This window comes from Elgaria multicarinata, chromosome 2 (assembly GCF_023053635.1).
Source record: "Elgaria multicarinata webbii isolate HBS135686 ecotype San Diego chromosome 2, rElgMul1.1.pri, whole genome shotgun sequence".
Classification (NCBI taxonomy): Eukaryota; Metazoa; Chordata; class Lepidosauria; order Squamata; family Anguidae; genus Elgaria; species Elgaria multicarinata.
In genome coordinates, this window is record NC_086172.1 from 69037549 (window position 1) to 69054941 (window position 17393).

Consider the following 17393-nt stretch of genomic DNA (forward strand, 5'->3'; position numbering starts at 1 on the left):
TTTTTATTTGTTTGTTTTTCTTCTGTCAAAATAACCGCAGTACGCCACTATAATTAAAGTGGAGCATTTTCTGAAGGGAAAATTGTGACATTTTGTATATATTTAAAATGTTTTGCATTTTAGTAAGATGCCATTTTTAAAATGGAATTCTTTAAAATCTCTGCATAAAGGTAAGGTATATTTAATTTCTCCAAAAAAATACAAGACTTCTTATTCTTTCTCACATATGTGTACTCACACTCAAATCACGAAGAATGTGTGAATGTGTCATATAATATAATGTTGGTGATGAAAAGGCAGGTTGAATAGAACTGGACAGTGTAAAAACATAGGATTATATCCAACATTGTATGAATGGAAGGCAATTTTGCACAATGGATCGTTCCCTCCTCCTCTCTGCACCCCCAGAAAAGCCTCCCGAGAGTGTTGGGGGAATGTACCAAACATTGCAGGTTGTTTTCTTAATTAGGTTGCAGTGGACGGGTATATATCCCAAAATCTGGTGGAGGAATACGTTTTACTTGTGCAAAGCAACTTCTCCCCCTTCTACTGCAACTGTTGTGTGAGCATGCCTTCCACTGGTGCAATGTTAGATATAATCCAGTAGATATCCACCACTGGGTTTATAGTCTTGCCAATTAATATATATAGTTGAGTTTCTGTCCTAATGTGTTTAGACCCAAAAAGGCAAAAGTCATTTCTGTTGTAGGGGAGATAGTTGCTTTTTTATTCCAGCGCTGTTTCAAAACTCACAAACAAAATAACCCTTTGTAATTGTAACACTCCATTGGATTAATTTGATAGGTATTGTATGACTGGGTTCAGTCAACACAGTTTAAATAGTTGACGGTTGGTTATTTAACCCACTGTGGATTATCGTGTTGTGTGCTAGGAGTTTTGGCTGAAATAACCAACACAAATAAGCAAAGCTGTGCAGAGTTGGCTGTTTGAACCACCGTTGGTTATTGTGTTGTGTAGAGGGCACCGTTGGTTATTTCATCAGCCCCAGAGTCGCATGGCAACAGTGGTCAAAGCAGCTGGCAGGATAGATTTTCGGCAGCAATGATTGATAGGATACTGGGGTGGGGGGAGGACGGGGGATGTTTGAGTCAACTCAGTGTGGACTAATAGTCAACTCAGTGCTGATCCTAATCCACACCACAGTTGGTTATTATCATGTTGTGTGGGGAGTGCCTTCTAGATAAACAACTGTCGAGTTGATTATTACCCTACCATTGACTATTGTGTTGTCTGAAAGCAGCCTATGAGTGCCTCTCTCTGATGCCTACATAGTAGTTGCTTATTCTCTGGCTTTTCCACCCAGCCAGTTCAAACCACCATTTCTGAGTACTTTTCTTCTTAAGCACTGGAAATTGTCCTTCAGCGTGAGCCGGCTTTACTTGATGTCATATTGATAAGTTGTGGCTAATAAAGAGTATTTATGAATGTTTTATAGTAGTCATCTCAAATTTATTTCTAAAACGGATAGACAATCTTTCTGCAAAATGGATAATTAATTCACCTTTGCACCAACCTTGTAAAATAGTTTTAATTCCCCATCTAAGGAATGGAGATAATGAAAGAAGAATAACCCCCCAAATCACGCAAAGAGACATAGTATAGTGGAGACGTGAATGTAGATCTTACTTGTTCTCGTCATTCCCCTACATTGCTTTGGCAAGCACCTGTGGCAAGGATGCAAAGTCTTTTTGGCCGCATCAGATGTCTATTGGAATGTAGGGCTGCTCATATGTGGACACACACCCAAACACACACACTGACATTTCCTCCTACATAGATACATGTGCACACTTTTCCCCTGTTCTCCCTGCCTGCCCCCTGCCCAGACACATATTCTGTCTCTTGACTGGGCTTTTTTTTGCTAGCAATAGCAAGGAGAATAGTTTCCTTTTCTTTGCTCAATCAGGCAAGATCAAAGATAAGGGAAGGGCCTCCCTTTGTGGGCGGCACTGAAAATGACCACAGGCCACATCTGGCCCACAGGTTGCATGCTGTACGCTCCTGTTCTGTTGGAAGTTGCACGAATGGGCTTAATCTCCACAGAGTGGAAAGTGGTCTCTAATAATGAAAAATTGGTAGCTGCCTTGGAATTCAAACTTTTTAATTTTAATCTCTAGTCTAACGCATTCTCAGAGTCTGTAGATAGTTGCAATAAGTTCTGTGCATTGTACAAATCAAGTTAAAACAGAATTCAAGTGGCACCAACAACATCTACACAGTGCTCTGCAATCTTCAAGATAAATCTTTTGTAAACTGCCCAGAGAGCTTCGGCTATGGGGTGGTATAGAAATGTAATAAATAATTGATGATGATGACAGTCCCATGCTGTTACTTGTTCCCATTGCAGAAGTGGGATTTCAATGTCAGCCAGTTGGCCTGTCTAATATTTGTCCATTGACTCCTGTCAAATATTGTTGCATTTTCCCATGAATACCAGAATGCTTGTGTCCACAAGCACAACTATGCGTTTACTTGGTGCCAGAGACAGGGGTCCTTGAATGTCTTTGCTAGGGTCTCCATGGCAAGCATCCTTGTCTTGCCTGGCACTTATGAAGCTGAATATGAGAGGAAGAGCATCTCCCCAACTTGAAGCTGGGAAGGAGAGGGCTGGGGCTTGTCCCTTCAATTGGGTTTGGCCAAAATTTGGGAACCCTGACTAGTTGCCAAAATGTTGTGGGGTTTTTTTTTTTTATAAATGGTGACAACATTACACAGGTCCCAAATGCCCAAGAGTACCACAAAGCCCATTGCATTTGCTGTGGTAAGGAAGAGCTCCAATGTTATCTAGGGTGGTGATCTTTAAAGCCTCCGAAAAGGGGTAGACTCTGCAGTTTTCCACAAGACTGTAGTTTGTGTGTTTTTAAAATTACTATAATTTTATCTATTTTGTTACTAAAGCAACAGAAGTATATGATTTGACTGGTCAAACTCCAACTCTAGCAGGAAACCAAAGCTGATAGATAGAGACTTGGCTAGAAAAGTGAACCTGATTCTTTTGCCTTGCACTCTGTCCACTAGACCACACAGTGCTGCACCCATGTCCTGCTTGTGGATTCCTGGTTGACAGCTGGCTGGCCACTGTTGTATAATCTTTTTATTATTTCCAAACATCAGTAAATAAAAAAAACACTAACAAAACAAACACATCCACAAAAATAAGACAAAACAAAATCAAACAAACAAACAAAACACCAAATAAAATGTTCTTCCAATATTTTCCTCAGCAAAAATATATAATAATATTGTCATTATTATTGTTTTTCTTTATCACTGTCAAATCCAAATCTCTAATTTCTCTCTCCACATTTTCTACACTATTGGTTGAATCCACAGATATACAAGTCATTTTTTTCTCGTCCCTTCATAAAATTTACAAAAGGTTCCCATTCAGTTATAAATCTTACAGTTGATTTTTCCCTCATTATTGACAGCTGGCTGGCCACTGTGTGAACAGAGTGCTGAACTAGATAGACACTTGGTCTGATTCAGCATGGCTCTTCTAATGTTCTTACATGTTCATGTAAATAGAATGATTAGGGAGAAAAACCTGGACATGTGCATGCAACTTCTGGATGAGATCTGGATCGGCCTTCTGCTTATATATCTTCCCTTTGCACAGGTGCCTGACATGTACACTTTCCCAGGACAGGTATTGGGGAGTGAGGGTAAAGAGTGAACAGGGGTGAATGTAAAATGGTGAAGTTGCACTTTTTAAATGCAATAGACCTTTCTACAGTGAAACTCTCAAACCAATTAAACTACACATCTGGTTCTAATTTATATCATTTTTATATAGTTTGCTAAATCTGATCACATAGTTTCGGATTTGGTTTGTGATGCATAACTGTCGAGCCCCTGCACATGTTTGTATTTCTTAAGGGACAGATGGGTAGCCATGTTCATCTGCTACAGTGAAATGATAGCCATGGCACCTTAAAGGCTAGCTTTGGCTGTCCCACTCCATCAGATGCATGATGTGTTCATATAAATTGGACAAGTATGTCTACTTGGATTATAGAGAGGAGGAGGAAAAAGTGTTGTATTATATATATTTTGTGGTCTTATAAGCTGCCTTGCGAAGGTCCCCCCCCTTTTTTTTTTGAAGAGTGAAGTGGAAATGGCTGCAATAAATAAAAGGACAAGTGATGCAAGAGAGAACTGCAGGTGTGTCATGGATGCACTTTGTGCACCTGATTCTGGTTCATGCACAAAAAATCTGTTAGTCGTTAAGATGCCACAATTCAAGACCGTTCTTTTCTTTTAAGCTAAAAGATTATGGTTTCTCAGGAAGTATTCCTCCCCACCCCAGCTCAGTTACCAGTCAAACTACTTCATGGCTGGAGAGAGTTTTCCCCAATTAGTTGTGACACAGTGAATGCAACAATAGCCTATTTGGCTTAGGGTCCTGTCTCTAAAAATTCTGAGTGCAAGATTGCACAGAGAAAACTATAAGCATAGCTGCTTCCCATTTTTTTGGCAGGCAAAAGATTTTAGGGATTGTGTCTGTTGGTAAGCTTGGTTTGATCCTATTCTTTTTATATTTGACCGAACATTCTAATCTTTTAGCATCCAAAACCTGATGCTTTTCTTATCAAAAGCTACAGCTGGGATCATCTTGGGGCAGGAACTTTTGTATAAGTGGGTTGAGTTCTTTCAACAGGGTGGTGTTTCCCCCCTGCCTATTCTCCGCTTGTTAACATAACCCAGGAAACATCATGATCCATGAACCTTGTGCAATAATAAGAAAATTTTACCTTCAGCAGCTCTGCCTCCTGGGCTATCTGGTGTGAGCTACAGTCCTTGAACTTCTGGTCTTTCTTGATTGCTCCACTGGTTATACCTTAGTGCTGGAGAAAATACCCTGAAGGATTTGTAAAAGCAAAACAAACTTTGTTTTGCAGGAGGGATTTTTTATCCAGCAGAGGCTCCCATTGGAGCAAGGGGGTGGGATGCGATTTTGGCTGATTTCTCCCTTCCGCTTGCAGCCCCCAGTGCCAACTCCATGCTGCTTGGGGGCAGGGCAGAACGAGGAATTGGCAAAAATGGCCTCCTCCACTTCTCTACCAGAATGTCCTGTAAGCAGAATTTCATTTTTGGGAAGTATGGATTCAAACCTAAATGCTTTACAAAGTGAAAACCTAAATAAAGTTCCCCCGTAGTTTTACAGTCTATCTTAAAACCTGAATGACTGAAGGTGGGAAGCTTATCCACTAGACAAAACTAAAAGGAGTATGGAGAAGAACAACAATATTGTAGAATTGAAAAAAATAGAAGAAGAAGCCTGGTTTTAAAAATTATTGTTAAAACGACATGGGGGAGGGAATATGGCTCTTTGGAGAAAGGGAACTCTGTGTATAGGGAGCAGCAAGGGGAAAAGTATAAACGCAGGCAAGAACGCAAGGTAAAGAAATAATATCAAAGAGGTGAATTAGTTAGAAAAGATGGAGGGATGAGATCAGGAAGGAATTTTTTAAAACTGTAGTAGGCCAATAAATTATATCAGAAATGTTAGTAGGATACTGGATTTATTTATTTTTAAATCAAATTTTGTCTGCCCAAATGTTTACACTTAGGTTTTGGAAGAATGGGAAAACCACTTCATACAGCACTGTCTGTGAAAGATGTGGGATGTTCTGAATATGGCTAAATTGCACAACTTATTAAATATTAAGGCTGAGAAACAACACTTCAGTTAACATGGGAATTAATTAGCACTTGGATTTATAAATGATTGGAACGAGAGGTATAATACCAACTTCAACATGGCTTCTCTATTAAATCTTTGCACGTATACAACCTTCTGAAAAGTACTTCGTTTTTCATTGTTTGCTTAGATGTTTGCTTTAAAGAGAGAACATGTTATGCAGTTGAACCCTAGTGTTTTCAGGTTTGCCTTATCTTTTCACTCAAGGGGGAAGATCACCCCAGTGGCAGAACCACATAAATCCAAAAGTCTTCTGGCTCAAAAGTAGCAAACTTCATTTCTTGTGGGGGTTGTGAGCTTTGTCCTGCTTTTAGATATCGGAGACAGAAAAAATGATATATTTCACATGAATGCTCCACTAGCTTGAATCCTAGGAACCTTGAATGCAAGGAGGTTCACAGGAGGGAACTTTCCTGTGCCCTCTCTTCCTTTCCCCTGCCACCTCCTGCTCTCCCCACATGTTTTTCTGGGGGCCTCCAGGCAGTATCCCACCCAGGAGCCCCCCTTGGCCTTCTAGAAAAGATTCCCAGGGAAGAGGGTGGTGATGGAACAAGATGAACAGAGGAGAGGAGGAGGAGGAACAAGCCTTTTTTCAAAAGTAAGTTCTACTGATTTCTGACAGAATTAGCTTTTAAGAAAGCATCCTTAGGAGTGCACTTATTTTATCTTCCACTTATGCTTATGTTACGATTTGTATATAAAAAGTGCCTTTCCTTCAAGCAACCAGCAGTGGGGGTGTACTTGTCCCCTATGTAGCACTGTTTATTGATCACACTGGGGACTGTACTGCCATTGACAATAAAAGATCCAGTATTGAAGGTGCAAACCCCTCTGTAGTGTAATAATAATAACAATGATAACAACAGCAAAAATAATAAAGTATCAACCTCCAAATACGGCCAACCTACTGGGATAGAATTGTTTTTCCTCTAGAATTTGGTACGTTTGTGCCTTTATTTAAAACATATGGATGTTTTACCCTGCCCCCCTTGGGTCCCCACCCCTGAGCTGTTCTCTCCTGTAGACAAAATTTCCAGTTTAATTTACTACTGGAAAGAGTGCCCAGAAACAGAAGCTATTGTTCAAACAAATAGGCAAAATAAAAGATAGCTGCAAATGAAAGGTCATAGGCATAATGAGCTCGATACAAGGGTTGTACTAAAGTTTTTCTAAACAAAGAGAGATTCTAGCTGAACCTCTTTTGGCTAGATACATTGAAATGGCCCCAGAGCAGTTTTACTTGGAGAGCTCTTCAAAGAAATCTTATTAATCAAGTGCGCTTTAGGCCTAGATGTCCACAGTGGCGTTTTAAAGTACAAACTGCAGAACAATAACAGTTATTGTGTATGCCCCCCTCCCAATCGCTGCCCCTGTTTCATGGGGGCATCCTTCAATCTGCATTTTTGAGGTGTTGCATAACTGCTTGTGTGTGTGGGCAACCCTTGAAAAATTGACCAGAGCTGATTAGCAGATGGGATATTTTATTGTTTATTTATTGAAACTTGTTAAAGCCACCTTTCATTCTTGCGGATGCCAGTGTAGTGTTAAAAAGTATGGTTAAAATCGCACGTGTACAATGAAACACTAAATCAGCCTTCCCTAACCAGGCGCCCTTGAGATGTGTTGTTCCCAGAAAGCATGACCTGGGAGTTATGGGAGCTGTAATCCAACACATCTGGAGGGCACCAGGTTGGGGAAGGCTGCACTAAAACAACATAGTCATAAGCAGAAGAGGAGTAAATACATCAGAACAGACAAATCATATATTTACAGCACTTTCCTTCTAAACAAGCATGCTGTGTTTTAGTGTGTGTGTGAACCTGTTCAGATGTAACTGTGGCATTTGGCGGAAATTTGTAGCTTGACTAATTAACCCAAAAATTACTGCCAAGCACCCCCATTATGTCTGAACAGGGCCTATTTCTTCCCACTGCTAAGTCCACGCACACAAATACACTTTCTGGATGTGCTGGGATGGATTCTTGTTTAATGCTATGGGACTTCAATTTGTGCCTTAGGATTATTCACTGAGGGAAATTTGTGCATCTTATTCATTTATTCATTATCTAAAGAAACAAGTCTTTTTAATGAGTTTATTGTTAATGGGAAAGCAGGTTGTAACTGTCTTAAATAAATATGCAGACATTCCTGACGGAGGAATTCTGTTCCTTTACTAGCTGTTGCTGCTCTTTACAAAAGAAGGGAACTGTAATAAAGATGACCTGGAAATATATTTCATATATACGAGAAGACAGACGTAAAGTGACTTTTCAGAGGTCCTGATCGTCATCTAGAATTCAATTAGGGTATGGTACTGTATTGTTTTGGACTTGATGATTCCAGTAGCTTTTGCTCTGGTTGTTTACTTAGCAAAAGATCTGCTTAACAGCCGTCTGGTATATATATTTTTACACACACCCCTCTTTTGCCCTGAGCTTGACCTGTTTTCCTTCAAATATGCCCTAATTTTCAATACAACCAGGAGCTTAAAATATTGTCACATTTTTTTCTCTTTCAAGTTAAAGGGCACCTAAAATACAGGGTGCTTTGAGATGCGGGGGGAGAGTTTTATGTACTGTATAAGCAAAGTAGTGTTTTATATACTGTAAACAGTGGCACATGGGAAGCTGAAATTGAAGGGCCATGGGGTGTGTGTGGTTGGGGGAAGCGTATTTGCCAGAATTAATGGAGAGAGTACTGTATTTAGATGGACACTGCAGTGTCCATGTAGTTAAAGGCGGTGAGTAGATTAGAATATGTGTGAGTGAGATTCATTTCATTATAGTGGGGGAAGGGAAGGGAGAAGTTGCAGCTGCTGGTAAAGTGATATATAGAAGAGTTGGCAGCATTGTCATGGAAGGGACCTCCAGTATGTGTTTCCTTTGCTTCTCTAGCTGCTGAAAAGAAGAAATTTTTAAAGGCACTTGTGCTTAGATAATAGATGAGAGGCAAGATAACACTAGGTGTGTGATGTGTGTGTCCGCACACTCATTTAAAAGAAATGTGCAGGGATTTATCACTACTAGTAATAAATAGTTTTGTCATAGCAGCTCTCAACACATGTGGTTTAAGTTTATTGAGGGCACCTATTTATATAACAAAAAAAAACACACCCCAATGATTGGTGTTTATTCTAGATGCAATGTGTATCATCTATTTGTCTGGTATTGGCAGAAGCTGATGCAGAATCTTAATTTGCATCAGCCCCCAGTGTAAGAGGAATGCTGTTTCATCCGCACCAATAGTGTGAGTTGACACAAATTTGTGGCACCTAAGAACAAAAGGCGAGCCCTGCTGGATCAGAACAAAGGCCTGTTCTAGTCTAGTATTCTGTTCCAACAGTGGCCAACCCAGATGCCCATGGGAAGCCCACAAGCAGGACATGAGCACAATTATAGCCTTCTCCTGCTCATGTTCCCCATCATCTGGTATTTAGGAGCATGTTGCCATCGATACTGGAAGTAATACATAATCATGGATAGTGTTATCCTCGATGAATTTGATGTCAAAGGATTTGATAAGAAATGTGTGCATATGTTGGTAATGGCACCAAATGGTAGCTTTGGTTGTGTTTGCACAATGCTGAAAGCCCACGTTATTCCTCACCACATGTCCAAGGATATGTCCAAGGTTACTGTTTCTATTAACACACTTGAAGTAACACACCGCTACTGCCACGCAACCCATTAGAAACTATGCATGCAAAGAAAGTAGGCTTCAATTGTGAAGAGCCCATCCAAAGCCATTCTACGTTGTAGCCAAATAACATATTAGCACTCAAAGAATGAAGGTGGTTCAGATGATTCTCAAGAAAGGACAAACTCTTTCTCCAGAAACTCTCTTGTCTGGGAATGCTCATCTCTGCTTGGGCACATAACTTTTCAGCATTGCACCATGTTGCCTTATCAGTGCTAAAAAACAGTGGATCAACCTTCAATCAGTAGGTCAATTATAGGCTGTCCTTTGGCTTCCATAGGAACCATAAAATGTATGGTAGCCTGCCGAGAATCTGCTGTTTCCTTTTTTCTTTGGGCAAAGCAAGGTGAGAGAGAAAGAGAGAGAGTGCAAACTCTTTGTCTTTGTCTCTTGTACCTTGAAACTAAATGCTTTAACATGGAAGTAACTTCTATTGATTTAACCATGTGTTCACCTTTGGGGAAGGCTAGATTAACAGTTTTCCAGACTTCACTAGGATAACCTGTGTGGTAGAGTAATATGTTTAAGGTTGCATAGATATATAACCCACAGAAACCATTGCACAACTGTGGATTTGGGTTTGCATATCGACAATAATGTGGTACTATTTTTTTCTGTTCGAGTTATGAAATTTCAGACTATTAGGTACCTTGGTTCGAAATAGATGTATGACAACTTATGTTTCCTCTTGCCTTCAATAGAGATCCTGATGATACCCAAACGTTCAGCCTACGAGACATTGGCAGTATCTCTGACCAATATCTTTGCTGTCAGCTTAAGGTTGCAATCCTATACATACTTATCTGGGAGTAAGTCCTATTGAAGTCAATGGGGCTTACTTCTGAGTAGATGTATTTAGAATTGTGTAGTTAGTGCATTCCAACAGTGATGGAATTTTTCCATAAAAAATGTAGGGTACAAGTAGTGTTCTGGGCACTTCATACTGACACCCCTGATCTCTCACAGTATTAGCTACACCACATTTTAAACATGATACTGGCTTCAGGGTTTAATAGAGTCATCCACCTTTCTTTCTCTTTTCATTGCACCATGTTAATCCAATATGCTAAACCTTGCTGTCAGTTGCTCTGTGTGTCCAAGAAGCGCGTAGACACAACAGGAGGAGACTGCTTCAGAAGTTCGTTCTCATACCTCCCCGCCTTTTCTCTTTGGTAACACCTGATTTAGACAGACAGGTCCTGTGGCAAAGTATCCATCTCTGCAGAAACTTGACTGACGGACGTCCATATTAGATTCAAGTTGCTGCCTTCATCTGTTGTTGCTTTGTTGTTGAACAAAATGTGGGGTGTTGTCTGTCTTTGTGTGTTCTCAGCAGTTGGTGTTCCATATAACAGGATTAGCTCTTTACCTTTGAGGCATAGTGCAGTACTGCATAAGAAATGAGAATACACTCAAGTTCTCAGTCCCCATTTTCTAGACCCAGATTCACTGGTCTTGGGAGGGAGTTTTAAGGGAAGTGATAGAGCAATGATTTTAAAAACAAAACAAAACCTGGAAACATCAAGTATCTTGACTGGGGCTTTATGTTGTTTGGATTTTTTGCTTCTTAGTTTGTCTCTAACCTTTGCCTCTTTAAAATTTTCTTGCAGGATGGACTGTTGAATTGGGAAGCATCGCAGACCAGATCATACAGCCCGGCTGGTCCGCTCTCTGCTTTATTTATCTATTACTAGTTATTTAAATTGAACTTTTAATAACCTGCCAGCTGCTCTTCAGACACACATGGTGCATTGTTGCCATTCCCAGAATCACATCTTTGAAATCCAGGCCCTTGGTAACCTTCATCGAACAAAGAGGCGACCTAGAGGATACATCTGCAGCCAGAACTTTTCAAACCTGCTGCCCTCTAGCTTCCTTGTTGCCTGTGCTGTTTTTCTAGCACATCATGGAGCCCACAATGGAGTATTGCTTGGTGCAGGTTCTGCAGAAAGATGTTGGGAAGAGGCTTCAGGTTGGCCAAGAACTGATAGATTATTTCTCAGATAAACAGAAATCTGCTGATCTTGAACATGATCAGACCATGCTGGATAAAATGGTTGATGGTCTTGCTACCTCGTGGGTAAATTCCAGCAATTATAAGGTAAGATTGATTTGTAGAAATGAGATTGCTAAGGTCAAAACATTACTTCAACTCTGTCTCATTAGCATAGGCTTCTCCATCCGTTATAGAACAGGGACTTCACTCTTCATTTTATTCACTTGAAAATCCTATTCAGTCTTCACATTTCTTAGTGATCAATGACTGATAACATAGTGAAAAATTTTGTGGCAGTTCATTTTAGTAAAGGGTGTATAAACACACACACACACACACACACACACACACACACACACACAAATAAGGATGGCAATACCGGGTTTCACCAGTGTTTCTTGTAGCTCAGTACTTGCCCTGGTGTCCTGGGCTGGATGGACATTTTATAGTGGCATGAAGTACTAATGCCAGATTCTGAAAGCCTTGAAACTTAGGGAGAACCCTCAGAGAAAGAGGATGACAAAAATTTAAATTAGTAGCCCCTGACTTCTTGAGCTTCCTTTAACAATACCTTGTTACAATAATATTTGTATAAAACTATATTTGGGAACAACCTATTTTTATGTGGAAGGCTCCATATAAGGGTACATTGTTCATGTTATAAGAAACACAGAACTGCTCCCCAAAATGTCAGCTTCGAGACACTGTCTTTTCCCCCTCCATAATGTGTGCTAGACCTTAAGATGTGTACTTCTTGATACCTTTATGCTGCAAGTCTTCCTGTCCCACTCCATATCATTGGTTGCTGCTGTTAGGGAATTGGTTAGCCTGCTGATGCTGGGAGACAGGTCAAGTTGAGCTTCTCTTTATGGAAGGGTAGGGATGCTTTTAGTGGTAGCCTGACATTTCTAGTTATGTATCATCCTAACCTAATAAGCATTTTTCAGTATGAAGGCTTATTTGGAAGCTAGATAAGAGGAGTGATAGTTGTAACCACCCAACCAATATCTGGTGTCAAGACTCCATCGTTCTGGACACATGTCAAGGCCCAGCTGCTCTTCTGCAGTGGGCCTCATAGTGATTTTGACTATTAACTGTGAGGCCCACTGGATCACAGAGATTGGGCCCACACCTGACCCTGATGTGTGGTAAAAATCCCCATTGCCTGGATGATATAAATGACCAATCTAGCCAAGGGTTGTGGATTTTTTGTGTTGAATCTATTCCATGTTTTGAAGCGTTCATTGCAAATATTCTAAGAAACCTTGAAATAGACTCCAAAGATGCACTTACAAAACATCCTTCTCAACTCAGGAAGGGAAAGCAATCATTTCTACTTTTTCATAGCAGAAATAAAAAGTTCCCCACAATGCTGTTGTTATCAGAAGATCTTTACCAGGACTCTTAATCAGAAGGCAAGTGGCTTCCTTCATAATGACTATTTATGGCTCTGCTGAAACAACCAACCTGAGAGCCTATCTGCTAACAACTGTAGCACTTCCTACTAAGTATTAGATAATCAAGAAGTTATAAGTAAGAGAGAGATGGTTGAATGGCTGTATCTTAAGTCTCTTCTCAAGGTGTGGCTGCTACGTGGAGGGTGCTTTATCTCTCTGAAATGTCTGTGCGTACCAGCCTGTCACTGGGATTGGTTTCCACCACATACTTTGTCTCCTTGCTACTTCTAAACATTCACTATAGTGGCTTGCAGTGTATGGAGGCCAAGTCCAAGCATAGCACTGATCCCATTGGGGGAACCACTACAGGCAATTGATTGGCTATGTGGATCAAATGCCCTCCTAGAGACAAGTCCAAGCGATCTTCTTATGGCCACTGAATAGTAAATTATAGCCTAATGGCTGCATGAGATGCATTTTGTCATATCTTCTCTGGTCAAAAGTTCTGAGGTGGGAGCTTGGGACAGGCCACGTTAAGTACTTGTATTTTGTTAAGTACTTGTATTTTGCGTTGGGAGTTCGCTGTTGCAATTGGGAATGTTAGCATAAAGTCCAATATTTGTCATGCCTGTGATATTTCACAACTGCCCCACTAGCGTTAAGTCATTATGATGTAGTATAGTGAGGCAGATCAGTCCTCCATCAAGTCCTGTACAGCCAGCTATAACCGACAAAGACTCTGCAAGGCCTCAGGCAACTAATTCCCTATCCCTGCTGCAATAATTCTTTTTAACTGGAAATCTTGGGGCTTGTAGAACCCTTCTGCATTCAAAGCAGGTCGCCTACCACTAAAGTCTCCTCTTTTAAATGTTAACTAAATGCTTGACAATCACAGTTGAATCTTGTTGGAAGTCAGTTGTATTACATGAGATGCCAACCGAAATAGTTTCATTAGCATAGGATGACTTCAGTATAACCCCAGATTACTTGAGGTTCTAGATTGCATTATGTGTGCTGCAAATATCCTACTACTTGCCCATTGGAACATACTTGTTGGCCTGCTAAAGTTTTAAATAAACAACTGAGTAAGGTCAGTTTTAAACATGGAGCCAACCAGTTACATAACAATGCCAATAGTAATTTAGAAAGAATATAACAGCTTAAAAATGTAGCTTTAGGACTGGCTGTTGTTCATCGTGACCTCTGAAGAGAGAACAGGACGTGGATCTTTAAGTATTGGTCACTGCCACATGGGCCCTATTTATAACTTCTTGATTATCTAATACTTTGTAGCAAGTGCTACAGTTGTTAGCAGATAGGCTCTCAGGTTGGTTGTTTCAGCAGAGCCATAAATAGTCATTATGAAGGAAGCCACTTGCCTTCTGATTAAGAGTCCTGGTAAAGTTCTTCTGATAACAACAGCATTGTGGGAAACTTTTTATTTCTGCTATGAAAAAGTAGAAATGATTGCTTTGCTTTCCTGAGTTGAGAAGGATGTTTTGTAATGCTAAAACCCAAAGGTTGTAGCCATAGATTTTCCCCCCCAACCATATATATGCCAATCCAGCCATCCCCAACTTGGTGTCCTCCAGATGGGTTGGGCTACAATGTTAATCAATCCCAGCCACCATGATTGGGAAAAGCTGTCCTAACCTGTGGGATAGGGAATAAGCAGAAATTGAATCAAGTTGAATGTTGGCGTAAAAGATTCATTTGCTGTGTTTTGAGTAAATGATACAAAAAACTTTTTAAAAATAATAATAATGAGATTTCAATTGCCCCAAACTGCCTTATGAAATGGTCATTAGAAACTTATCACAACAAAGCACTTTTAATTCAGCACTTTTGACAGTCAGAGGGAAGAGTGTATTAGTTATTATGTGAAGGATAACGAGTGGGACATGAAAAGTAATAGGCAGAGATAAAACAGATTTAGAAAAATTGGTTCAGATTCCTTGGATTAATAGTAACCTACCATGCAGAGTGGTTGTGAGGGCAAATGCAGAAGAGACTCTGAAGCACTTTGGAAATTGTAGTTGCACTTGATTGATTTCTATAGTCAGTATAGAAATATTAATTTGAAAATATTACTGACATGTAGCTCTGCATAATGATTTTATTTTTATTTTTTTGGTCAAGTGGAGCATGAATATTGAACTGAACTAAATTTTTTGGGTTTTTTTGGCAAACCTACTTTATTTATGTTTTTATTTGTTGCCGTACCTGAATGTCTTTTGGTTGCTCCCAAGCTCTGTCATTTCTCTAGCTTGCTCAGGCCCCCTCACACCTTAGCTTTTACTAACTAGTCTCTTCCCACCACTATCCACTTAGTAACATGCATTCCTCTTTTCTACACTTTGTTCTCTCTTAACCACACTACCACTAGATCGGGGCTGCTTTATGGCTGCACCTGCACGTACAGCAGGTTACGTTGTGCCACAGTGATATTGTGTAGAGGACACAGCATGCAGCTATGTCTTTGATACCAAGGATAGCTCTATGGAAGACCTGTGGTTGCCAATCCCTTGTGACCTCATCCCATCACACTCTGATAAATGTAGGAATGCAAAAAACGCACGGGACAGGCAGGATCAAGTATGGTGGTGGTGGTGAGGGAAACTGCACCCCCCCTCCACCCAAACTGGACTCTGATGCTGGGTTGGTTCTTTATCTGTAACCTGAGACACTACCAAAGGCCACAGGGGGTTGCGTATACATACACAAGCGAATTGACATTTGTATTATGCATCACTGTGGGTTGCTGAAGGTTTATTTTGCCTTTTAAAATTGAGGGGTGGAACAGATGGCTTGAGGTTAGTTTGAGATTTTTCCTGCTGTCGAAAGATTAATTACTAATTCCACATCCATCTTTTCCACTCAGTCTTTTAAATAATGAAGGAGTTTCCTAAAAGGATGCTTTGGAAGCTTATAACCTGTTATCTGATCAATATAACCACAACCAGATTCCAGGAAGATTTATTTGTAGCACAATGCCAAAACTGTGAATATAATCTGCTCCACAAGAAATTAGCAGAAACATGAATGTGAAATGGGCAGTGCTAATGAGCTCTTCTGATCAAACAAACTATATGGTATGCTTAGTTATGAGGCCTAAGGAAAAAGAGCCCCTCACTATGGAAGCAATGCTCAAATTGACTGTACTTTTGTTATCTAAGTTGGTATGTTTGTATGTAGATGCTCTCTCTTTACAGCAGGGGTGGGTAGAAAGTAGATCTCTAGATGTTTTGAACTTCAACCCTTGGCATTTCACATCATTGGCCATGGTGGCAGGGGCTCCTGGGAGCTGAAGTCCAAAAACATCTGAGATCTATCTTCTGCTTTAGAGGACTTACATTGCAATCTAGCAGAACTTGTCAAAGGTCCCCTACTCCAGATATCCCTTACTTTAGACACCATGGTCTCAAGTTCTTGTAACCCAAATCAGATGGGAACAGTTTTGTCAGCAGCTGTAATACTGTTAGTACCAGGCAGTTTGTGGGTCAGGGATGTTAGTATGCCAAAATTCCAGAGCCTAAGACCTACAATTCCCAGCATTCACCAGCCAGCTATATGGGACTTGTAGGAGTTATTTCAGTTTAAACATGCATAGGAGTGTGCTCTTACAGTGGCCCTGTTCAGAAGACACCTTAAACCATGGCTTTTACCACAGTCGTTAAGCCAGAAAGCCGGGCCGTGTTCAGAAGACACATTAAACCACGGCTTTAACCACTGTGAACAAAGCTTTTTGCCTTAGTCACCGTGGCTAAAGCCATGTTTTAAAGCAGTGGTTCTCAACCTTCCTAATGCCGCGACCCTTTAATACAGTTCCTCATGTTGTGGTGACCCCCAACCATAAAATTATTTTCGTTCTTCTCTACACGATCCATTGTCATGGGATGGTTTGCTAATGAAAATAATACATAACAATAGCTTTAATAATACAGAAGATGATACATGACATAGTTCAGTCAATACAGTTTCCTAAGACCATCGGAAATATGTGTTTTCCAGTGGTCTTAGGTGACCCCTGTGAAGTTCGACCCCCAAAGGGGTCCCGACCCACAGGTTGAGAACCGCTGGTTTAAAGTGTCTTTTGCACACAGCCTGGCTTTCTGCCTTAACTACCGTGGTTAAAGCTGTCGTTTAAGATGTCTTCTGAACAGGGCCAGTGCAATCTTATGCATTTCTTACTCAATGCTAAGCCCCACTGAGTTCAGTGGGGCTTACTCAGAGGTAAGTGTGTTTAGAATTCCAGGTTTAATTGTACTTATGTCATCAGTGCAAACTTGTAGTTCTAATCTGAATTGTTTTGACCATGAGTTCAGCCAAGAAAATACTCATCTAGGCACTAAACGAAAGCATGACCCATTCCTCCGCAGTCCATTACGACCTCTGGTATTTGGGCATACTAACATACCTGACCTACACACTGCTTGGTACTAATGGCATTACAGCTGCTTACAAAATTGTTCTCATGTGATACTGGGAGTTGTAGGACTTATTTCTGTCTAAATATACATAGGATTTCACCCTAAGTCAATTAATTCTTGTAACTCATTATTTCTATATATTAGAAATG

The 17393-nt window shown here is 40.4% G+C and overlaps 1 protein-coding gene across 1 annotated transcript in view; it reads left to right on the forward strand.

The window, feature by feature from the left end:
- The window catches only part of CLASP1 (cytoplasmic linker associated protein 1), a 217624-nt gene that overhangs the window by 30434 nt on the left and 169797 nt on the right, over positions 1 to 17393 (forward strand). The window contains exon 2 of the mRNA XM_063116685.1: positions 11032 to 11522. Coding sequence (XP_062972755.1) covers positions 11328 to 11522 — 195 coding nt within the window. The 5' untranslated portion in view covers positions 11032 to 11327. The remainder of the gene's footprint in view (positions 1 to 11031; positions 11523 to 17393) is intronic.